The sequence below is a fragment of the Gopherus evgoodei genome, chromosome 6 (genome assembly GCF_007399415.2).
Source record: "Gopherus evgoodei ecotype Sinaloan lineage chromosome 6, rGopEvg1_v1.p, whole genome shotgun sequence".
Taxonomy (NCBI): Eukaryota; Metazoa; Chordata; order Testudines; family Testudinidae; genus Gopherus; species Gopherus evgoodei.
Genome location: NC_044327.1, coordinates 49,961,373 through 49,987,219, shown reverse-complemented (window position 1 = coordinate 49,987,219; position 25,847 = coordinate 49,961,373). Strand labels below are relative to the sequence as shown.

Below are 25,847 nucleotides of genomic sequence, written 5' to 3'. Positions count from 1 at the left end.
ATTGATTTTTATTTGTTTGCTTGGTATGGCCATGAACCAAAAAATCAGATATTTGCACAGCTTTATTGATTCCACACAACAATTTGATCAAGAAGCTAGAATGATACAAAATCAACAATGCACACATTTAAAATGAATTACATGCTAGCTAACTCATAAGACTCAAAATATAATTGTAAATGGGAAATAACCATTAACAGGTGTATTTCCAGTGGTGTTCCACAGGGATTGGTTCTTCGCCAAACTCTATTTAACATTTTTAATCAATGACCTGGAAGAAAAGAGAAAAACATCACGGATAATGAGTGGAAGAGTTGTAAATAATTAGAAGAGGTCACTTCTTAGTGTATGTGCAATGCACCTCAGGTGGCATGTGGCCAGGATTCATCATCAATCAGATTTGGTCTGCTGGTCAGATCACTATCTTCCCTGGCTTGGGTTGGGTACTGATGTGGAGTGTGAAGTCACTGATACAAAACCATCTGGATCTTTTGGTAAGCTGGGCACAGTCAAACAATATGTGTTTTAATACAGTCAAATTAAGGTTGTGCATGCTAGAAAAAATAATGTGGGCTATACTTACAGGATATGTGACTCTATCCTGCAAACCAGTGACTGAAAAGGACTGGGGGATCATGGCTGACAATCCGCTGAACAACAGTTCACTGTGCGATGCTGTGGTCAAAAGGGCTAACAGTTGCATAAACAGGGGAATCTCGAGTAGGAGTAGAGAGGTTATTTTCCCTCTGCGTTTGGTACTGGTGCAGCTCCTAGTAGAATACAGGGTCTAGTTCTGGTGTCCACATCTCAGGAAGGAAATTGCTAAATTGCTAAATTAGACAAGGTTCAGAGAAGAGCCACAAGAATGATTACAGGATTGAAAAACATGTTTTATAGTGAAAGGCTCAAGGAACTTGATCTGTTTAGATTAAAAAAGGTGAAGGGGTGATTTTATCATAGTCTATAATTACCTTTATGCAGAATAGAAATGACAACATAGGGCTAACTAATCTAGCAGAGAAATGTATAGTGAGATCCAGTGACTGGAAGTTGAAGCTAGACAAATACAGACTAGAAATAAGGTGTATATTTTAACAGCAAGAGTAATTAATTATTGGAGCAATTTAACAAAGGTAGTGATGGATTCTCCATCATTGGAAAATTTTAAATCAATATTGGATATTTTGTTTAAAGAACTGCTCTAGTTCAAACAATAAGTAATTCAGGAAAATCTCATAGCCTGTGTTATACAGTATGGCAGACTAGATTATCACAATGGTCCCTTATGGCTTTATAGTCTATGGATTGTATAATAAGATGCAGTACGGGGGAACTAGTAGTGATACAGATGGGTCAGCTATACTCACACATTATCAAAGGCAAGCAGTTGCCAGATTTTGGAATGTTAGGAGGATCCGTTTAGAAGAAGTAATTTGCAGATTTTCAGTAATTGCTGTGCTAAGCAAATGGGATTTTTTCCATGTTGCATCATCAAAAGAAATGGGTAAATATGAAAAGAAACATGTGAATAAGACATGTAACTAGCAGAGTTTGATTATTACCAGCACCACCACCACCTCTGATATTCCACAATAAGGAAAAATCATTTTTCTAATGTACTTTTATATAGAGGCCACCTTAAGCGGAGATGGACCTCAGCTCCATATGTGACAAGATCAACTTATGTCCCCAGGTGCAGAAAATAGTGAAGGGCATGTGATCAATCAGGCCCAGGATATATAAAACAGAGGCCTGTGGAGAAAGCTAAGAATTCCAGACTCCAGGCAAGAAGGCCTGGGAGTTACTACCAAGACAGCAGGAAAATGAGAGGTGCTGAGCTCAGTTTAGGCCTGAGACTGAAGTGTGTGTGAACTGTGAAGGGAAGACAGATCCAAAGGGGCAAGGGGCTGGGCTCAGCCTTAGATTGAGATGAAGACGACTTTGTTGTGAGTCTTGGGTGGTTTATGCCATCTTGTTGGCATGATTTAATAAATTGAATCCTAGAATGAGAACCCTATTTTGAATACCATTGGATGGGGGGCTGCCCCATGGAAAGAGAAACTGAGACAAGGTACCACAAAGCTATCCCAGGGGGCACTTGGGAAGCAGCGACCACATCCACATAGAAACAAAACCAAACTATCAGGATAGAAGGCAAAATGGAGTGGACTAGACCAAGGAGCCTCTTCATCTATAGGCTAAATCCTGCACACTTTACTCATGCTGGTAGTTTCACTGAAATCAGTTGGACTAGTTCTATAAGGCTTGGCAGGATATGTAATTTTCTATAAAAGTACAGCTTTATAAAGTAATAGTAATAATGTGCACTTAAACATGGTAAGGATCTGACTTTAGATGAAACACAAAGCTTCTGATTTCAGTGGGACAAGCATTTGGCTCTTATATACAGTAGTAGCATTGGGAGACCTCTGGGTATGTTAGAAATGTTAATATATTAAGCTTCACTATACCCCACTGAGACAGGACAGTATTATCTCCATTTTATACCTAGGGAAACTGGGATGAGATTAAATATCTGGCTCATTATCATGCAGGAAATCTGTGGCATTTTAAAGAACAGAATCTAAATCTCCTGATTACCAGTTCTGTGTTTTAGCTAAACTCATCTGTAAGAGATGGGTAAATTTTGTGCCATGCCAGGCAGAATTTTGTCTTGCCTCCCCCAGCCCCAACACACACATCCGCAGGAGACATCTACAGAAAACTATGTTCTTTTTGCCAATTGATCTGCACTAAAAATACTGTTTTGCACTGGAAGCTATTTGGTTTTGTTTACTTTTTTCCCTTCACTTTGATCCCTGCTGGAGTTTCACACATAGAGTGTGTGATACAGCACTTAAAAGTATCAGCAGAGGAGCTGTTACAAATAAAAAAAAATCGTGTTCTGACACAAATGTTAGATAGCTCCAACGACTTTTTACAGCTAAGAAGTTGTTGTGAAATCCTTTTTAATTAGCTTTGTAGCGTTCAAAACTACTAACTTGACTATCATGTTTTCATTTTTCTTCCTGTCTTTTTATATTTTATTTTAAAATTGGTAAGATAAAAGATGATTTGTTAATAAATGTTCTCTTTAACGAATCTCTGAAATCTTGAAAGCAAACTATTATTTGCAATATGGATATGGGTGTTTTATTTATAGCAAACAGAGCTGACTTTCTTCTGCTTTTTCTTTAGCCCTTGTGGAGGTTCAAGTCTTACCATCTCAAATAAAATGCTAAATATAGGTTTCAGAGTAGCAGCCGTGTTAGTCTGTATCCGCAAAAAGAACAGGAGTACTTGTGGTACCTTAGAGACTAACAAATTTATTTCAGCATGAGCTTTCATGAGTTACAGTCTCTAAGATGCTAAATATAGTTGATTTCCTTATTCCATGATGTTAGTTTCAGCTTACTAAACAGGAGACTGTGGGTCAGATCCGCAGATATTGTACACTAAAGTATCTCTTTTTTGCTACATCAATTTACTGCAGCTGAGGATCTGGCACTATATATTTATTTCTAATGGGGGTCTTTTTGTGGCTATCCCTTTAATATCTTAATATTCATAAATACTTTATGTATCTGTTTCAGGGTTGGGATAATGCAGTAAAAAGAAAAGAAAGGTGGAGTAAGGGAGGAATAGGAAGAATTATACTTTCAACTTTGGACTTCAGTGGCATTTTCCATATGATGGTCTCAAAAAGAGATCAGAGCTATCATAATCAAAGGAGAAGGGGAGTTTTCTACCTTTTACCTTAAAATGTTCTAGTTCACTTGCCAAATGATGAATGAGTGGCAATTATTGAATCTGTCCCCCATGCTAAAGGCCCCATTGCCACTCAGATATATTCAGATGCTTCATTGGAGCTAATCACATAATTTCTATGCTGGACAATTGTCTTTTTTTCCCTTCTAATTGCCAGCAATGTTTAACCCATTTTGTATAAATTGCTAGTATTAACTTTCCAACTGTGTTGAATTACTGGCAACAGCTAGCCCACTATTTATAAAATAGCTAGTACATGCACTAACCATACTTGCAGTGAAGTTCAGTATGACCTGAGACAGTGAAAAAACAAAAGGGACTAAAAGAAATGACTCCAGAATGTTAGGTTTATTCTTCAGGGTTCCCCCGCCCTGCATGGGATTATTGAGGTTATTGACTGCAGCTCAGGAGCCCACAACACAACTCAAGAGAGTCAAGTGAAAAGCCATTCTTACTCCCCCAGTCCTGGGCCATCTTTTAACTGCTCCAGTCTTCTGGTGTAAATAATATTGGCCTGATTATTGCTCTAACTTATAGTGGCAGGCAACAGCCCCAAGCATCTATTATGCCACCTGGGGTGTGCCAGATTGCAGGGATAATCCTTTGTCCCAGCTGTGGCATCTACACCAATCACATGGAGTGGCTGGCACAATGCAACAATGGCAGTGATGTCATTGTGGAAATGGTGCTTCTACAGATACTTCCACATTCTAAATAGGAACTGTACAGGAAGAATACCTGGTGTGCACATGGGTGTAGGGAGTAATTAGTGAATCTTGTAAGTAGAGATGTTGGGATTTTTTTCATTGCAATTATTTTCCATCAAAAAGACCCTTTTTGAAAAACCAAAATTTTCCACACAAGAATTTCAATTTTATCAAAAAAATTCCATTTTTCCATTGGGTTGACGAATGACCATTTGGAAGGTCCTTGTCAATTTCATTTTCTGCCAGCAGTCAGAAAGTGAAATTGACAAAAGCCTTTCAGGAGGACTGCCAAAGCTGAGCGCTCTCACTCTGTGCCTCCCCAGCTTTCAGACTCCTCCATCTCTCAGGCCAGAGATGTTGGGCACTTGGGCTTTCTGTCTCTCCAGTTCCCAGAGACAGGGAGACTGGACACCTGGGCTCTCTAGGTGAAAGGCTGAGTTCTAGTTGCCAGGGTTAGCTGGAGTAGGCGACCTTCAACCAAAAAGACACCCAGTTGTATCCTAGAAATTACGCTTATTAAGTTTGCAAATGATACCAAGCTGGGAGGGATTGCAACTGCTTTGGAGGACAGGGTCATAATTCAAAATGATCTGGACAAATTGGAGAAATGGTCTGAGGTAAACTGGATGAAGTTTAATAAAGACAAATGCAAAGTGCTCCACTTAGGAAGGAACAATCAGTTTCACACGTACAGAATGGGAAGAGACTGTTTAGGAAGGAGTACGGCAGGAAGAGATCTAGGAGTTATAGTGGACCACAAGCTAAATATGAATCAACAGTGTAATGCTGTTGCAAAAATAGCAAACGTGATTCTGGGATGCATTAACAGGTGTGTTGTGAGCAAGACACAAGAAGTCATTCTTCCGCTCTACTCTGTGCTGGTTAGGCCTCAACTGGAGTATTGTTTCAAGAAAAATGTGGAGAAATTTGAGAGGGTCCAGAGAAGAGCAACAAGAATGATTAAAGGTCTTGAGAACATGACCTACGAAGGAAGGCTGAAAGAATTGGGTTTGTTTAGTTTGGAAAAGAGAAGACTGAGAGGGGACATGATAGCAGTTTTCAGGTATCTAAAAGGGTGTCATCAGGAGGAGGGAGAAAACTTGTTCACCTTAGCCTCTAATGATAGAACAAGAAGCAATGAGCTTAAACTGCAGCAAGGGAGATTTAGGTTGGACATCAGGAAAAAATTCCTAACTGTCAGGGTAGTTAAACACTGGAATAAATTGCCTAGGGAGGTTGTGGAATCTCCATCTCTGGAGATATTTAAGAGTAGGTTAGATAAATGTCTATCAGGGATGGTCTAGACAGTATTTGGTCCTGCCATGAGGGCAGGGGACTGGACTCAATGACCTCTCTTGGTCCATTCCAGTCCCAGAGACTATGAGTCTCTGAGATATGGGGTTAGCTCTTGATTGCATGCTGATTGTGTACTGGGGAAGTGTCATTCTCCAAAGCCCTCAAATGGCCAGATCTAAGGTACCCACATTTGAGGGAGAGAAAGCAAAATATGAGGTGAGATGTAGTCACTCCACTACTTCACAGAAGAGGCAATGGATATAGCAGACAGTAAAATTAACTTGTAGAATTTTTCTTTAAGAGCAAAATGATTCCCTTCAAACCCAAATGCAGAGCTCTTATTCATAATGTGGTGAATTGCCCCCAACATACATACCAACCCCCCCCAAGCGAACACGCCTCCCAAAAAACCCAGAAAATGTTGAAATCAGTGAGAGCTTTATGTGAGGATCAGAATCCTGATTCAAATCCCACTGAAATCTTAGGGAGTAATCCCATTAACTTCAATGGGTTTGAACGAGGTCCCTAAGGGCACAGTGTGTTCTAGAGATCTTTACTGCAGGTAAGAGACACATTTAGAAAATTGGGATTTTTTTTCAAAAATTCTGAGTGCTTGGAGCTAAAGTCATGTTTTTGCATCTATTTCATACTAAATCACAGGATTAGCAGGAAAATATGTGCTGCCCTTGTTCAATTACATAAGAAGATATTGGATGCTTCATTTGATTTAGAAAGCAATATAGCTTATTAAAAAGATAGATATACATATAAGAAGTCAGTAATAAGAACAAAGTGTTTTTAATTGGGCCTCATGAGTATGGAGTACATCCCCATTAGATTTAGTTCTATTAGGGATTTTAGATAGGCTTTTGAATAGTTGAGAGCAAAATTCAACAAATTTTAATGAAATATCAGCTGATGGAAAAATAAGACCATTGGAATCTATGGATCTGACCTTGTAACCACCCACAATCACACATGTAACAAATTATAGCAGGGCTATGATCACAGTTCACATAAATTCTAAGAGTAGAGATGCATAATAACATATATTACAAACTGTTTTCTTGCGCTGGTGTCAAAACCTAGTCCCAGATTTGGACCTTAGCGTCCAAAATATGGGAGTTAGCATGAAAACCTCCAAGCTTAGTTACCAGCTTGGACCTGGTAATGCTGCCACCACCCAAAAAATTAGAGTGTTTTGGGGCACTCTGGTCCCCCCAAACCTTCCCTGGGGACCCCAAGACCCAAATCCCTTGAGTCTCACAACAAAGGGAAATAAACCTTTTCCCTTCTCCCCCCTCCAGGTGTTCCTGGAGAGATGCACAGAAGCAAGCTCCGTGAATCTAAACAGAGGGATTCCATCCTCTCTGTTTTCAGCCTTGGAAAACAAAAGTACTGAGAGCTAATCTCTCTTCCCCCCTCACCCAGAGGGAATGCAAAGTCAGGCTAGTAAATCTAACACACACAGATTTCCCCCTGACTTCTTCCTCCCACCAATTCCCTGGAGTTCCCCACTAAAGAAAAACTCCAACAGGTCTTAAAAAGAAAGAAAAAGTACATAAAAATGGTCTCTCTGTATTAAGGTGACAAATATAGGGTCAATTGCTTAAAAGAAATATGAATAAACAGCCTTATTCAAAAAGAATACAATTCAAAACATTCCAGCAACTATACCATGTAAATACAAAAGAAAAAAACAATAACCCTTATTGTATTATGATCTCTGTACTCACAACTTGGAAACAGAAGATTAGAAAGCAGGAAACAGAAATCCTCCCATAGCCGAGAGAGAGACAGGCAGAAGACAAAGAACTCAGACACAAACTTCCCTCCACCCAGATTTGAAAAAGTCTTGTTTCCTGATTGGTCCTCTGGTCAGGTGTTTCAGGTTACTTCTTTCCAGGTGAAAGAGACATTAACCCTTAGCTATCTGTTTATGACAGCTGGGTACTTTGCTTCATTAGCTGTAAAGATTAAAACCATATAAAACAATATTAGATATTGCTGTTTTGTTTAATGTTTTGTTTTGCTGTAACCAGGGACGTTTTGGAATTCAGCCTCCTTCAATACTGAGGCGTCATATCTTCATTTCCCTACTTTCCATGGAGAACTCAGTGCAGATGTGTCATTTTTCTTTAAGACTACAGCTTCCTCTGGCATGTTTTTAGAGAACCTGGGGATTAGAGACTTCATAAGGATAGAGCTGCATTGTAAGTCATATTTAATAAACGATTTTTGGTTATTGCTTTCATTTAGATTGTCAAAAATTAGCACTTTGTAATGCTGAATTCAAATGAGAGAGAACCTCTTTTCCCCTAATATTTTTCCATATTAGGCCACAGTATAATTGCATTGTCTTCGGTTCGAATGGTGTGATTTGGTGTAAAGTACAATGGTGTAATAGCCTAGAGAGTCATGAAATAAAGAAAACTTCAATAATATGCTCTTGTTTAGCATTTCAGAGCAGAATCTCAGAAGCAATAATGACATTCTTGTGATATGTTGATGTGCCAAGCTTAAGATGCTGATACTTCAGAACAAATGGTACAATAAGGTGGAAAATACACATCTATATAGGAAAGCATTTGGATGAATACTAAGGTTTTGTCTACACTACACAGCTTTTAGCAACACAACTGTGCCACTACAGACATGCAGCTAAAAGGCATTCAGAGTAGCCACTGTTTGTCAGCAGGAGAGCACTGCCTTGCTGACAAAAATCTTCCACCCCCAACAAGTGGCATTAGCATTCTCTCTCCTGCCAAGAAAGCACTGTTCACACCAGCCTTTCATCAACAAAACTTTTATCTTTTGGGGGTGTGTGTGATTTTTAACACCTCTGAATGACGAAAGTTCTGTCTTTCACTTACCAGGGTAGACACAGCCTAAATAGGAGAAATTCAGCCACCTCTGCATGCACAGAATCTATCCAATTCAGCTGGAGATCATAAGACTCTGTATCTCTTGTCATAAATACTTCCATTCATGCATACCTATTTCATGCCTATCTCCACCCGTCACAATCCTCATGACTCTCCCTCACACATACCAAGTTTGGTATACGTCCATATTATTCACATGATGACTTGTGACTAGTGAAGCCAGAGGGAAGAATGTTGGTAGTGGAAGACTCATGCTGAACTAGAGCAATTTTGACACAGAGTGGCTTTTTATTTAAAAATAATAATAATTATTATTCCACTATTTTGCAGGATTAAAAAAAAAAACTTCAGTTCTGCCACAATCATCACATACACCCAGGAAGCAGTGGTGGATTAGCCATTGGACCAATGAGGTCTGTGCCCAGGGGCACCGGCCAATTGGAGCCGGCACCCCAACCTGCTCCACCCACCCTGTACTTCCAGCCAGGGAGAGGGTAAGCGCGTGGGGGCTCGCCCCGCTCTGCCTGCCCGGTGCTCCAGCCACATCCCATGCCACAACTCCACTCACTGACTGGAGAGCCGGGCAGGCAGAGCGAGGCAAGCCCCCATGCCATGACCCTGCTCCCTGGCTGAAGCATGGGATGGACAGAGCAGGGCAAGCCCTTGTGCCCTGACCCCATTTCCGCATCAGGAGCTCTGAGGGGTGGGACAGAGAGGACTGCCAGCAAAGGGGCTGGGAGGGACTCCGACTTGCTCTGCCCCAGGAGCCCCAGAAAACCCTAATCAGCCCCTGCCAGTAAGCAGACCAGTTCCATGTTGTAAACAACCTAGTTAATCAGGATTGCTTGTACATCTGACAGAGGTCTGTGTTTGCATTGAGGATAAGATTGCTTAATCTTATTGCTCCTTTGGTCATAGAATTGGTTCTTGGAGGAAAAATAAGGGAGTCCCTTTCTTTGAGTTTTGGTCTATAATACTCTAACAGTGTCGTATTTGTTAACAACAGGGATTAATTAACTGTAACTGATGAGTGGCTGCATTCCTTTCATTCTGAGAGCTCTGATAAGATAGTCGTTGTGGAAGGGATTTACCTTCACAATCATTTTAATGTGAAACAGTCTTGAAACACCTATCTTCTTGTGCCATATACTATTTTGAAGCAGAACTGGCCTACCTTCTAAGTGGAGTTCTGCTTAGACATTGATTTCAAGATATGGCTCCTTTTAATTACAAGGCAAACACTGTGGTAGCTCTTTTTTTTTAACTCAGGTGTTTGTTTTGCTCCATGCAAGGTACTCAACAGAAGCCAAATTTTGTGCCGATTAACATTATATGCAACACCAGAGATTTCAATGGGATTCCACATATGAGGTGTAAGTCCATGAAAAGTTGGTCAAAATAGATCTAAAGATATTATAAAAAGTTTCAAGATAGTTTCAAATTTAAAAACTGAAAAAATCTGATACCTTCATCCCATCTACATCCTAAAGAGTTAAAAACCTCTAGTGTTTTGTTTTAAATAGTGTTTGAAGTTTTTCAGTTTCCCTTTGCCCAGCTCTAAAGGCTTGTCTACACTGGTAATTTACAGCGCTGCAACTTTCTGGCTGAGGGTGTGAAAAAACACCCCTCTGAGTGCAGCAAGTTTCAGTGCTGTATAGTGCCACTGTAGACAGTGCACCAGCGCTGGTAGCTACGCCCCTTGTTTAGGTTGGGGTTTTAGAGTGCTGGGAGAGCATTAGCATTGCCAGTGCAGACTAACCCTTAATATCATTGCTTTCCCCCTAGAGCCCAAATCAAACCCCCTGCATGTCAATAGGAACCTTTTCATTTTCTTAGATTCTGGTCTAGGTCTTTAGTCCTTTAATCAAATCCCCAGTAATGTAAATGGTTGGTAATTGTTTGATTAGGGATTACTAGTTTTAATTTGATTTTATTACTATAAACTCTGTGGGTGCCTGTCTGTGGAGATATCTGTCTATCGCCACACACATACACATTTTTGGGTTTTGAGAAAAGTTTAAAAGAAAACAAATCTTTTCACAGAAAATCTTAAAATTTTCTTATCAGTTCTAATGTTAATTTATATTCTATTTCTGATCTTTGTCATGCTAAAAGTAACCTTTTTTGACATACCAAAGTATTGGCTTGAACAAAATTAGTAGTTTCTCGTAAAGCAGCGTATTAAAAGAACCACTATATATCTCTCTTGCTGTCAAAATAACTGTAATTGTTTATGGAACCATAATCTTCTAGGGACTGTCCCAAATCCACATAATGGTCTAGATACGCAGAGAATATAAATTGGTGTAGCTCATATACTTCAGTGAAACTACATTGATTTATGTAAGCAGAAGCTCTAGCCATTCCTTGGTGCCTAGATTTGCAGTGGAAGCTTACGTGAATAGATACATGTGGCCATCCAGTTTCTATTGACTATGCATCTCACGAGACTGCCATTTAATGAATTTACCTTTTCTACCATGTAATGAATTTCTTTTTATGACTAAAATTCTAAACTTTCTTACCTGTGAGAGCTAACTTAGATGTTTCTTATGTATTGCTTCTAGCTCCATCTGAAGTGACTTTTTCATTTGATGTGGGAAATGGACCTTTTGAAGTTACAATGCAGTCACCCACTCCCTTAAATGACAACCAGTGGCACTATGTGAAGGCTGAAAGAAACATCAAAGAAGCATTGCTACAAGTGGATCAGCTTCCCCAAAAGACACTCACTGCACCATCTGATGGGCATATCCGTTTGCAGCTCAACAGTCAGCTATTTGTAGGTGGGTGTCCCTTTCTTTCCTTATTATCTTCATGTGAGGGTAAAAGAATGGTAGGAACCAGTGGCTTTTAAACATGATTAATATGGTGTGATGAAGACCTTAATACAAAAGTGGGAGAAATACAATATTTTCAAAAATCCACTTACAAATTCAAGGCTTGAGCCTGTAGTTCTTCCTCAGGCAAAATTCACATTGAATCTAATTGAACTCTTGCCTAGTGGTAACAACTGCAGGATGTGGTCACCAGCCTTTTAACTAGCACTTTTAATAAAATACTTATGCTGAGCTTAATTAATATGCAAATCAGCTGGGGAGGTTGTGATTGGGTCTTGCAAAACCAGTAGCAGTTCAGATCATTATTTAAATGACCATACTTTGGGGAAGGGATTTTGACTGAAAGATCCTAGTATTAGCCATCTTCTACTGAATATATGGAAGAATTGATGCTAAGATATTTTAATTTATGTTTGTGAGTCTCTTTGAACATAGAAACACTGTATAAGTGAAATTAAGTGATATAAATGATACATGTTCAATAAATATTAGTAACATTCACTCAAAAATACATAGTATTATTTATATGTTGTTTGTTGATAATGTAAGACTCATATAATGCCTTGAAAAATGTAGTCTCGAAGACAGACACATATAAGACAAGTGGCATTGTGAGGTCCACACTAGAATGTTAACTTGTTCATTTGTTTGTTGATTACATACTGGGGAGAAATTGACAATTAAACCACAGAGGATCAGGGTTGTGAGCCAGGTGAAAGATACAAATATTAAAGGAGTGAGTTTATTGAGGAGAGACTGGGGTTTAGTACACAAGGATTGTGTGGAAGGCAGGGCAGTGTGATGAGAACTTGATTGCTTGTGGCACTAGCTGAAGAACTGTGTGGGTAAGAGATAAGAAGACTCCCAAAGATACCTGTTGTGGGGGTGGGGTAGTGCCTTCTATAATGTGGCACCACTGGATCTGGACTGTGGCAGGAGTGTGTTAAGCTAGGTTGAGAGCTTACTAACAAGGCTCTATCCTGCTATCCTTTGTTCCCTTGTCCCTTGACAAAAGTTTGGGGCTAACTCAGGGAGAACAGGGATTTAAAAAGTCAGATCCTAAGCAACCAGAGGAGCTAGTGAAAAGGAGCATCAAATAGGAAGTTTTTGAGGGAGTCAAGAGAGGGTGTATGAGAGGAAGATACACCTAAAAAACATACTCTGAGTAACAAAATAATACCTCACCCACATTGTCTCTAGGTGACAAAATGGCAGATGAAATTCAATATTAATAGGTGCAAAGTACTGCATACTGGAAAAAAATAATCCCAAATATACATACAAAATGATGGTGTCTAAATTCGCTGTTACCACTCAAAAAAAGGAGATCTTAGAGTTATTGTAGATAGTTCCCTGAAAACATCCACGCAATGTACAGCAGCAGTCAAAAAGGTAATGGAACGTTAAGAACCATTTGGAAAGGGATAGATAATAAAATGGAAAATATCATAATGACACTATATGAATCCTTTGTATTCTCACACCTTGAGTACTGCTTGCCATTCTGGTTACCCATTCTCAAAAAAGGTATATTGGAATTGGAAAAGGTGCAGAGTAGGACAATAAAAATGGTCAGGAGAATGGAACAGCTTCCATACGAGGAGAAATTAAAGACTTAATTTTAGAAAAGAGATGACTAAGCGAGAATATGATAGCAGTCTATAAAATCATGAATAGTGTGGAGAAAATGAATAGCAAAGTGTTATTTATCCCTTCACATAACACAAGAACTAGAGATCACCCAATGAAATCAGTAGGCAGCTGGGTTAAAACAAACATGTTCTTCACACAACACAGTCAACCTGTGGAACTCATTGCCATGGGTTGTTGTGAAGAGCAAAAAATATAACTGCGTTCATAAAAGAATGAGAAAAGTTCATGGAGGATAGGTCTCCTGTACATATACTGGTGAAATTTAAGAGAACCAATTCAAGAAGTGCAACTTATTTTATGAATTGTTTATTACTTGATACAAATGAAACTCTTCCTTGTAAGACATTAATCTTGTGCTCCAGAAGAGGTACATATTAATAATGCATCCCTGATAACTCATGCCACTGTAAAATTGGTAGATTGGTGACCAGTATTTTTCACTGTTTCAGTGTCTGTTTATGCCTTTATTTCCAATGCCAGTCAATGTCACTGTTCAGCAATTCACTTATGAGTTTATTGACCTCTGAGTAGAGAGATTTGTAATTCATTTAGCCAAATAGTTTCTCACCTGCATAAATGTCTTTAGACCCATCTCATATTGTGAGGTAAGCAGGTCAAAAAATGGTTTTATTTTTATCTGAATAAGCAGCCTGGCTTGCTTTCTTCAAGTTAGGTATAACATATGGATAACTTCTGTTATAACAACATTTAATTTTTTTGTTACAGTGTAAGATGTCTTTATTATTATTATTATTATTATTGCTCTGTGAAAAAATTGCTGCTTCCTTTCATTTTAGATCTTTGGGTCAAATAGAAACATATTTTCTAGAACAGGAAGGGACCCTGAAAGGTCATTGAGACCAGCCTCCTGCACTCACTAGCAGTACCAAGTACTGATTTTGCCCTAGATCCCTAAGTAGCCCCCTCAAGAATTGAACTCACAAGTCTGGGTTTAGCAGGCTAATGCTCAAACCACTACATTATCCTCCCCAATCTCTTATACTACACTACCTTGCAATCCCTCGAAGATTTTTGCAATTACTCTTCAGAGCAGAAGTCATACAAAGTGCCATTTGCTTAAAGGTATAATATCCAAATGGTACAGTAAAAGTTTGATGGAACACAAATGGTTTATTAGAGCTTGACCAAACTAACTTTACTTGCACAAATGTTTTTCCCACATCTGATACAGTGAATGTTTGTGCTTCAGAAAATTTTGCTGACACTCATTAAATGCCTTTAGCTAATGTCTATGTTTTGTGGCTTTAATTATATCATATGGATCAATGTGAATCTGTAATTTATTTTGTTTTACAATTAACTCAGTCTGTAGGATACTGTATCTTTTCAACAACTCCCAGCTTATTCATATGATCAGTTTGATTTTTTTATTATTATTTTCTGTTAAGTCAAATGACATTTTTCTTTGGGGAGGGATAATAAAACTTTTTATTTGTCTACTTTTATTAACTGTACATCTGTCATTACTTTTTGAGCCTATATAGGCTAGTGAAAACATCTAGTTAACAGTGGATATCAGTGATTTAAGAATGGCATTAGCAGAGTCAATCCTTATTAATGTATCAACTTATTTGCATAATAGCTGCCATAATTACCTATGAGTCATCTTCTTGTGTATTAAAATTGTAATCTCAGAGTAAAAACATTATCCTTTATTTGTTTGTAAAGTACATACACTTGGATGGTATATAAATAACAAGCTTTCAAATTAGTGTTACGCAAGAATATTTGATTATTGTAGTATATAACATTAGAAAGTCATAAAACCAGTGTATAGGTAACAGATATCTTTCTGGATACTATAAAGTTTAATTCATACTTAAGGCCTTTGATTGTATTTGTTTCTCATATGTATTGAATAGTATTGTTGATGAAATTTCAACTAAAGTTTTCCTCCAAATTTCTAACTGTGACGGGAGAAAACTCTAATAACTTTATAAAAATAATTCACACAAGCTCTTGTTATAGTAACTCATTAGCTAAAACCCACATCTCTCCCATTCTGCTTTATGGACACTTAAAATCAAGCTTTTCCACTAAAGCTCCAAAATTCTTCAAAGGAGGAAGTAAATATGTTCTTAGAATCATTAAAAAAAAGAGAGAGAGAAAGAGAGACATTTGAGGAAAAATTGGATATAGGATTTTAACTAAAAATAATTTTTTTGGAACTACATAAAAATTGCAGACAATATTGGACTTGTATGGTACTTGCTGTCTTTGCTTTTTAAAGGACACTAATTCTAGATGCATGTTAGACCAGCAATTATTAACAATGGGCAAGTATTGTTCTCACAAGGATTGTAGATTGCCTCATCTGTCTGAATACATGAATAAGATGTTAGCTTTCAGGAGACATACCATACAGAAACAATGGCAATCAAATATGAGACCACAAAGGAAGATTTGTAGGTAAGATCAAAGGACTAAAACCCACAGTGGTCAAGTTTCTTTTAGGGTGTTTTTTTAACCCCATCTCTCTCTTTTTTCAGCTGTAGCTGAGAATGCTAAAGACTATATGTATCTGTTAAAATCCTGGCAGCAGTGACAACTGAATATTTATGTTGATATAAAAGACTGCTGAATGAAGGCATGCAGTAACTAAATATTTAGATAGATCTACTGATAGAAACAAAGGGCTGGGTTCTAATAGTGCTCCTTACTTGATACGCTCACTAAAGTCAATGGTATTTACATATATGGAAAAAATAGAGTACTGGGCATTAAAATAGTGGTTATATTCCACTTAAAAAGCAAGACTGTCATGATAATGGGAAATAGACAGAAAACCCAAGTAATGGATGTAACCTAGCTCCTCTGACTGAACTATCTGGACTGTAGAGGGAGAAGCTGTTTTAGGCACTTTTGTACCTTTCCTATTCTAGGGCTGGTTGGGAACCACTTCAGCTCCTAGCCCTAGCACGAGTTAGAGCAGCCTCAGAACTATCCTTACTTTCACCTGGCTGCCTGTAGCCCCAAAGAGGCTATTCTGTTAGCCAGGAATAGCCAGAGGCACTCCAGCTTCCTTTCGCCAAGGAAAGCACCTTTGCATGCCCTCTGTACTAGAAGAATTCCTCAGAGACCAGATTCTATGCCTTTATGGCTCTTTGCACCACATAGTGTGTTTAGTGTTCCACATAAAGATCATCTCTGCTCCAAAGAGTTTACAGTCTTCAAGACAAACATAGAAAAGTCAGAACACAGAGAAATCTAAAGAAGAGAAGAGTAAATTATCTATCTATAGTATGTATGTGACCCCCACACCTGAGGACCTCACTATCTTTTATGTATTCATACCCACAACACCTTTGCAAGGTAAGGAAGTACTCCCCCTATTTTATAGTTGGGGAAATGAGGCACTGAGAATCTAAGTGACTTGTTCAAAATCACACAGGAAGTCTTCAGCAGAGCAGGGAATCGAATTTGGGTCTGTCAGGTCCATGGCTGGGGCCCTAATCACTGGACTATACTTCCTGTCCTAACATAGAGGTGTTGTGGATTTTATTTTTTTAATCTAACACCCACATATTCCTCTTTTGTGAATTAATACAACGTACCTTTGCTTGGTATCTTTTGTTGTGCGAAATCTTTTCCTTTGATAAAAAGCTTCAAGAGTTTGTTGTAATTACTTGACAAAAACAAAAACCAAGATATACATTCAGAGATACTTATAAATATTTGCACTTGCATAGACCATAATGGAATGTTTGGGGCTGTAAAACATAGAGGCTCTTACACGTCAATTCTTTTAAATTTAAAAAGTTCACATGGATTTATTTCAGGTGGAACAGCATCCAGGCAGAAAGGATTTCTGGGATGTATTCGTTCTTTGCAGTTAAATGGAATAGCCCTGGACCTGGAAGAGAGAGCAAAAATAACTCCAGGAGTTGAACCAGGTTGTCCTGGACATTGTAGCAGCTATGGTAACCTGTGTCACAATGGAGGAAAATGTAGAGAGAAATACAATGGATTCACTTGTGACTGCGCTTCTTCTGCTTACAGCGGTCCATTCTGTAAGAAAGGCAAGCATAAATAGTAAATCTGTCACATGTGGAAGCATGTAACTATTGAGTATTGATTATAAAATGATCTCTTCTGGCATTATGAATAATTGAAAATAGTAATCCTTGCAAACTATTCCAACTCATACAATCTGGAACAAGCTCTACACCACTATCTGAAGAGATGTGTCTATACACTTCAAACTTCTATTTGCAAAAATGTCTCTTTAATTCACCTTTATTTAATGTAGAAAAATATGCTTTCAGCTATATTTCTGCAGAGCAAGTGAATAGTTCACTTATGGGTCTCCAAAGGATTAAATTCAGTATGTACTTTTTAAAGTTGATACTCACATTACTTGAGAGCATCAGTAACCTTCCCTGCTTTATGCATCTCTGCTGTTGGAATCAAAAATTACAACTGCTAGCTGTGGTAATGCCTTTTGCTAATGCGAAGAGGGCTTAGAAAACTGTTTGTCTGCACCTTCCAGATAATGAACCAGAGAACTTCAAAAGGAAGTCTAAATAGTTAAGCCAGTTAATCTTGGTAAATGACGAAACTAGGGCATGTGGGCATTTTATTCTACGTGTGGGGGGGAGTTGTGTGTTAAAAGACGCCATCACATTTTTCAGTGTTTCAGGTTTCCTTTTATAAGATTGTAGTTAAGGGATGTATTTTTAAAGTCAGTCAACAAACTACTTAATTTCTGTCCTTCAAATTCAAATTTCAGAAGAGGGGTTAATTATGGGTGGGAAGAAGGGGAAGATCTAATTATGTTGTTTTCCAGAAGGAGAGAGCTAAATGGCTCCCACTGCATGTAGATCCAGGGAATATGAATGGGCCCACAATTGTTAATATTTTCCATTCATTGTGTGCACTGATGGTCAATTAGAAGGCCACAGATTTGATTTTCAGTAATAAAATAATCCAAATAGTACTTCTGTTATTTTTTAATAATCCTGTTAGGCAGCTAAAAATGAAGGGCCTGTTCCCACAAGGTGATGAGTGACTCCTGCAAAGTGCTGAGTGACCTCAACTCCCATCATTATCAGTGATCACACTCACATTTACAGGGTCAGGCCAAAGAGGCAGAAATGGAGCTCTGTGTGCTCCTGCCTCTTCTATTATTTGGGAGCCAATGCATCCTCACAAACACACCTTGCAGTAAGGGAGTCACATATACTCAGAAACTGCAAAGGCATTGGATAAAACCCATTTTTGAGAAATTATCTGCTTTTACATAAAACCTTCAACACATGGTAAATTCATTTATTAATAGTAAAATTTGTAAACCTGAAATTCCTATTGCATTATTTCACCTGATGTTTCATTTATTTATATTTTTTAAATAACTTCCCAAAATATGGCACCTAACTATTATTAAGTTTTTAGATTTGAGAAATAATACACTGTAGAAGGAAATAAGAACTTTTTAGCAAAATCCATTTTAAATATTTATGACAAAGAAATACATCTGAGATCCAGTCCCGCAAAGTCCCTGGAAGTAGACAACTGTAGTTAGGTTCGCAAGATAAGGCTCTTTATCCTGTTTAGGATTTGAAATCTCACTGACTGAGAAGTTTTAAACTAGACAAGGTTACACTAGCCTGTATACCATAGAAACTAATTCTGTGCTGCAGCTGGAAGCACTGGATGACCTACAGTAATAGGCTTTCTTCATCTCCTGACTATATCAAGAGTACCGTGGACCAGGTCACTTTACTCCTATGGGTCATGGTACTTTCCATAATGTCTCTGAGGTCTGAGGGCAATGTGGAAAAGAGAAGATAGCTCCAATCTGTACCAGGTAATTTCTACAGGGATTTAAGGGAGACATTCTGTACCCCATCCTATTCACTGTGCCCCCTCCTTCAACATCAAATCCTAAATCAGAGAGCATCCTACACAGGGTCTGAAGGAGGGCAGAATAGTACAGCAGAAATGATTGAACACATACACTTTCACAAGGAAGGGGAAATCTGAGTGTAGAGGGTCCCCTCATTAGTGGATTGGTTGCGAAGAGGGCAATCCTGGCCCATATTCTTATCTACCATGCTGATCAACAGTGCTACTGTTATTTCTTTTCCAGTTTAATCATAGTAGTTATGAATATTTTAAAAATCCTTTCTGTAAAAAAGAAAAATCTTAATATTTGGTTGTAGGATGTTGACAAAACTAAATTACATGTCGTTTCAGAGATTTCTGCCTATTTTGGAGCTGGCACCTCAGTGGTCTACAATTTTCAAGAATATTACACCTTAGCTAAAAATTCCAGTTCTCATGCTTCTTCTTTCTACGCTGACATGACTCTGATCAGGGAGGTAATCTCATTTACCTTTCGGACAACACGGACTCCAAGCTTACTGCTTTATGTGAGCTCCTTCTACAAGGAGTACCTCTCAGTTATTCTTGCCAAAAACGGTGAGTGCTCAACAGCAACAAAACCGAATGAACAAAATTACAGCTGAAATTCAGAACTATCGTAACAACTCTGAATTTCTTCTGATTCTCAGACCCAAATCCCAACCAAAGCATGTTTGTTCCATTGTCACTTTCTTTAGGTGCAAGATTTATTTTTCAGCAAGGCCAAAAAATAAATGCTTTCCACATGAAAAAATTATTGCAGTAATACCCAATTAAAATGATTTATTCCTGCAAAATTTGTTTACTCCATGCAGGAAATAAGTATTTGTTTGGTTAATGCTGGAAACCCTTTGGTAATATATAACAATATCCTAAATTAAATTTATTTTGTTTGTTTATTTTGAAATAAACTGTCTGGTTAAGCTTGACAGATGTTTACTGTAACATTCTTCCAAAGCACAGAAATGACAAACATATGTAGTTTTATGATAAACAATATTACAGTTTATTTATTTTAATTGTATATTATGCCATGCTAGACCCAAAGCATTTTTCAAGCTAATACAGTTGGCCAAATACACTTTTAGCCAAAATGGACATAAATTAGTTGAAATCAATTGAGCTGTGCCCATTTAGGCCAGCAGTTAATTTTGTCCAGTATTCTTGTTTTAAAATCTTTGCTCTATTTTTCCTTATTCTAAGTATTTTGTCTGCCTTACACAATACATTGGCTAATGTTATACCACTGCCCTTCAGTGAACAGATAAATTAGGCCTGCTCAGGTGTTTGGGACTTGTATTGCTTTCTGTTGGATAAAAAGCCCCACTGCTACAGCTAATAGAGGTTCTCCAGCTCAAATGATGTGTAGGTCTGTGTTCCGAAGCATAAGATCCTAAGTTCTGTCACTTCTTAAAACCATGAACTGATGTGGCCACTGTGCTCAGAACATTTGATAAACAGGAACAGAGCTATTACACTTACCAGTGTAGGAGAATATCATGATTTTATTCCCAGTCCTACCAAATGATCAATCACTATGAGTTTTAGAGATTGTAAAGCAGTTATTGGTTCAGGAACAGTGCTAGATATTATGGCAAGGGTGGGCAAACATTTTGGCCTGACGGCCACATCTGGGTGGGGAAATTGTATGCAGGGCCCTGAATGTAGGACTGGGGCAAGGGGTTGGGGTGCAGGCTGTGAGGGCGAGCGGTGTGCAGGAAGGGGCTCAGGGCAAGATTCTGGGCAGGGTGCATGAGGAGGCTCAGGGCAGGGGTTGGTGTGGGGTGCGGCAGGGGGCTCAGGGCAGGGGGTTGGGATGCAGGAGGGGCTGTGGAGTGTGGGAGCAAGCTCGGGGCAGTGGGGTGCGGGAGGTTTTCAGAGTGCAGGGTTCTGGCCTGGCACCACTTACCTTGAGCGACTCCGGGGTGGCAGTGGCACACAGAAGGGCTAAGGCAGGCTCCCTGCCTGCCCTGGCCCTACGTCACTCCCGGAAGTGGCCATCTTGTACGGCAGTGGCTACTGGGGGGCGGGCAGGTGGCTCCGCTGCATGCTGCCCTCACCTGCAGGTAACACCCCTGAAGCTCCTATTGGCTGCGGTTCCCCGTTCCCAGCCAATGGGAGCAGTGGGGGGTGGTGCCTGCAGGCGAGGGCAGCACATGGAGCCCTCTGTCTCCCCATCCTCCAGGGGCTGCAGGGACATGGTGCAGGAGAGCCCGCCTTAGCCCCACTGTGCCACAGAGCTGACAATCCTGTGGGCCTGAATGAATGTCCTGATGGGTCGGATCCATTTTGCAGGCTGTAGTTTGCCCTCTTCTGTATTATGGCTTATATTTGGGGCACCACTGTTGATATGAACTGCAACATTAACTCTTTTATGAGGCTACATAGTGGAAATTTGCTGTGAACTGGCATATCTTAATTTTGTAATCCAGATCAACCATGGTTTCCAGTCATTGTTTCTATTTCTTTCATTCATTTCATGTTTGTATTTGTGTCTGTTATTTAAGATGTTCCTTTAAGTTAATTAGACATTTGTACAACTTTTCATATTATGTATGTCTCAAAAGAGAAAGTATTGTATATATGATCTACACTAGCTATTTTGTACATACTTTAGTTCTGAAACTAAAATATCTTACTCCAACCCTTCAGGAAGTTTACAGATTAGGTACAAGCTAGATAGCCATCAAGATCCGGATGTCTTTAGCATCAATTTCCAAAGCATGGCTGACGGGCTGCTTCATCATGTCAAGATTAACAGGGAGGAGGAAATGCTCTATCTAGAGGTAATGCAGTTAAGGGAAAAAGTGGGTTGTCATCAAATGGAACAAGACCCAAAGCAAAATGATATAAATAAATTCAATAAAAGGTGTCCCCCCAACATAAATTGTATTTTAATACCTCAAGGAAATAAAGCAAAACACAATAGACTCTTGCTTTAAAAAAGAGAGTCTAGGCAAAAAGATCCCCTTGACATTCACCTTGTCTGTTTTAAAAGGTCACTTCCACCTTCTCATTTCATTTCAGTAGGCAATGAAATATTTTCTAATTCAACCTAGATTGTGTGAATGTGGAACACTCTACTAATTACCCCAACAGATAAAAGTTAGTGGTTTTGTTTATTTTAATGAGGGTGCAAGAGAGCAGTATTAGTGCACTGTAGCAATTTAACAATAATTTAAAATGAAGTATTTGGTCTGGTTTTCAAAGATGAGCGGCCAAAGCCCTTATTTTCTTCAACAGCTATTGCTCAGTACTTGCTTTTGGACTAGGGGAAAACTTGCTAGGAAAATGTGTATGTATCTACATTGATTCATGATTTTTAGAGAAATTGGAAGATTAGCTAACACAATTCATATTTATAGAAACTGGCATTGGAAAAAGGGCCTATTGTAAAATAAATATTGATTATTCTGAATGTTACAAATCAAATAATATATTTGGATAAGAACTGGATGATGCAGTTATGCACTGTCACCAGCATTTCAAGGCAAGCAATTTATGTAATGGCTCTGGGAGCACAGCATTCACTGCATAACATTTAATTGTTTCATGTTTAAAATTTCATTTTGAGATAAGTGAGAGTGTTGGTTTTTTTTAAAAAGCCTTTTGCATCTCTTCACAGGGCTTACCAATTATATTCTGCCTATAGATGAATACACAGGCTTTATCTAAATGGTTTAGAGAAAGGAGAATTGTATACAAGGGTGGGGATGTTTAAATGTATCTCAGCCACAATCATAGGGTTCTGAAGAAGTTATGCCATGTTGTTTATAAAATTATCTGCCTTTTAGTGGCTGATTCACTTTTTAGTATTGCTATCCTAACCTTCATGGTACGAATGACAAGTTGTTCTTTTCTCGTCTTTTTCTTTCACCTTCTCTCATCCTCTCCCCTACCTACACATTACAACTGAATTCTCTTCCATTATGTGACTTCTGTTTCTCACTGAACAATTTTTCAGATTAACCAGAATGAAAGGATGCAGTTCGTTCTGTCTTCAGGTACAGAATTCAATGCAATCAAATCCCTTGTTCTTGGCAAGATTTTAGGTAAGTAGAACACCACACATTTTTTTCTGAAACATGGATCAAAATGTCATCATGCCACATAAAAAATAATATCCCTAATCTTATTGAGAGACATTCATTGTCTTAGATTTAATTAGGCAGTGAGTGGCAATCAAGATAGAAACTTCAGTCTTGTCAAAGTGCACATATAATCATGGGTAAGTGCTTCCTGCAAGATGAGCAAGTGGATTCCATTAAAAATAATTTCACACTTATCTCTCTCATTTTGCAATCAAGCATAATGAAACATGGCATTTTTCTTACACTCTTGGAAAACGAAATCACGATCAAATCATATGTATAAACCCAGGATTAATCAGTAATTAGTTGATGTGTCAGAGACTCTTCCTTCAATTTGATTTTGAACAATGCAGCTAGGGTTAAGGTGTTGTAAGCTAAAATGTCCAGTGTTTTTTTTTAATTGATTAAGTTATGGAGAGTAACCAAGTCATTCATCCAGTAGTGACTTGTCAATAACTGCCTGTTATTTCTGTCTGTAATAAAGTTCTAGATGGAATTTACCTAACCCCTGTTGCCATTTTTATTATCCCTGTCAGTTTAATTAAAGAAGCTAGGAAAGATCATAACCATTCTCAAAGACAATCTTTTTATAATATTATTTGTTATGAGACCAGATTGACAGAGCAAGGAGTGGGAGTGGGAAGAATTTGAAGGGAATGTTATTTCCTTTGATAGTAAAGCAGTTAGAATACTGAATGTTGTTATATCTCGTTATCATGAGATGTTTAGTTTTGTATATGTCTTGCTCTTCCAGCAATTTTTGACACAATGTGGAAACAGAACTGTTTAGTAAATAACACCACTTTGACCTTTTTCAGTGTTTTGTGATTAACTTAAAATATCCAACCTCCCAGATTTAAAAGCTCATTTTTTTAGAAATTAATGTTGAAGTGTGTCTATTTGCTTAAAATATGACTGTGTGGGATGCAAGTATGGCTGATCCTAAATCTAGAAACTTGTGACTTTCAACAGATAAGGAATTGAGTTTTCACCTCAGATTGCTATATTACTCCTGAGGGACTTCTGCACCAAAATAAATAAATAAAATACACATAAAAATAAAATTTCTGCACACAATATTTTAAAATTTTGCCAATTTGTCAAAAAATCAATGTGGAGGCTCCAGCATGGCAGTGGAGAACACAGGCCACTGGCTGCACAGAGGTGGGAGATCACTCTCCCCTGGAACAGGGACTCAGCAGCGAGGCTGCACGTGACTCTGACACAGCAAAAGGGCTGGGCCTGCCCTAGAAACACCCTGGACCCGGTCCTAAGTTCCAGGTGTAGCAGGGATGGGTAGGTAGGTAACCCAGCAGGATCCAATTGTTGAGGACCTTTAGTGTGGGGGGTGGGAGATCCAGGTGTGGGGTGAGAGGGTTCTCTTAGGGTTGCCAACTTTGGTTGGACAAATTCTTGGAGATTTCATCACATGACATAATCTTAGATTAAAGATCAATCTTTAATTCCTGGAGACTCCAGGACAATCTTGGAGGGTTGGCAACCTGAGGTTGTAAGTGGGGCTGTCTGTGTGCACGCAGCTCATTGGGGATCTGGATGCACAGGGGCTCATTTCGGGGTTCTGGGTGCAGGGGTAATGGGACTCTACAGGAGGGTCCAGGTGGAGGTAGCTGGGGCTCAGCATGGAGGGTCTGGGTGTGGGGGGATCAGTGGGGTACTACAGGTGCAGGTGGGGGGGGCTCATGAGAGTGGGGTTTCAATGGGCCTGCTTAATGGGGGAGCTCTAGCTGCTGAGGGGATTCCACAACCTGACTCCCATTCTCCCCATTCCTCTAACCCATTTTCTTCATCATCCCATCCCACTGCCTCATCTCCTCCCCTTCCTCTCCCCACTGTCCCCTGCCGCTATCCCTCTCCCCTCCCTCCCACATCCCCCTCTCCCTGCCCTATCCCATCCCCCGTCATTCTCCACTGTCTCTTCCCCACTTCCCATCCCCGCTCCTTTTGCCCTGCCACATGCGGGCACTCACCCTTGTACAGAAAACAGGATGGTGCCCAGCACACATAGAAGGGGTGCAAGATTGGCACTAGGACCCAGGAGGCAATGTGCAGCTGCCAAGTCAGTGAGCCCAGCAGCAACCTCCCCACTCGGGCAGCTCTGCACTCGCAGAATAAGGGGGTAGAGATACATGACCTCACATGTTCCCCCATGCCTCTGTTTGCCTTCTCCCCCATCTATACCCATGGGCACCTCCAGACCTTCCCACCTCCATGATTTGCCTCTCTGCTGACTTCTCTGGACTGGAAATGACGTGCCCGCACTGCTGGGGAAGGGTGCATGACCACTCTTGCAGCTTGCCTTTGCTTCCCTGCAGAAAATGATGAGAAAGCAAAGAAATCTGCTTAGGACATGAATTCTGCGCACGCACTGTGGTGCAGAATTCCCCCACGAATAGTATATGGGATATATTTACTTTATATTCCTTCTGTTGGTATAGGAACACTTCCTGTGTTTTATACATTACCTCCCCATAAACAGAAGTTTTAAAAAGTGATTCTTAACACAGTTTTACAAGGCTTAGTTTAACGGTACTTTACTGCCTAGTGTCTAATGTGCTCCTTGTGGTACAGTACATCTGGGAATAACACCACAGCTTTGGTAAATAAGTATTTCTGGAATAGTAATAGATCCAGAAATACTATCTGAGAATGAAGATGGAACACAAACAATAACTTCCACTGAGAAGTAGAGCCTGGATGTCAAAA

The 25,847-nt window shown here is 39.2% G+C and overlaps 1 protein-coding gene across 1 annotated transcript in view; it reads left to right on the top strand.

Annotated features, from left to right (window-relative positions):
• LOC115653793 (contactin-associated protein-like 4) overlaps positions 1–25,847 on the top strand; it is a 292,466-nt gene that overhangs the window by 251,479 nt on the left and 15,140 nt on the right. Inside the window, exons 16-21 of the mRNA XM_030567453.1 lie at positions 7,814–7,984; positions 11,224–11,442; positions 16,950–17,189; positions 19,366–19,590; positions 21,685–21,818; positions 22,997–23,084. Of these exons, the coding sequence (XP_030423313.1) occupies positions 7,814–7,984; positions 11,224–11,442; positions 16,950–17,189; positions 19,366–19,590; positions 21,685–21,818; positions 22,997–23,084 (1,077 nt within the window). The remainder of the gene's footprint in view (positions 1–7,813; positions 7,985–11,223; positions 11,443–16,949; positions 17,190–19,365; positions 19,591–21,684; positions 21,819–22,996; positions 23,085–25,847) is intronic.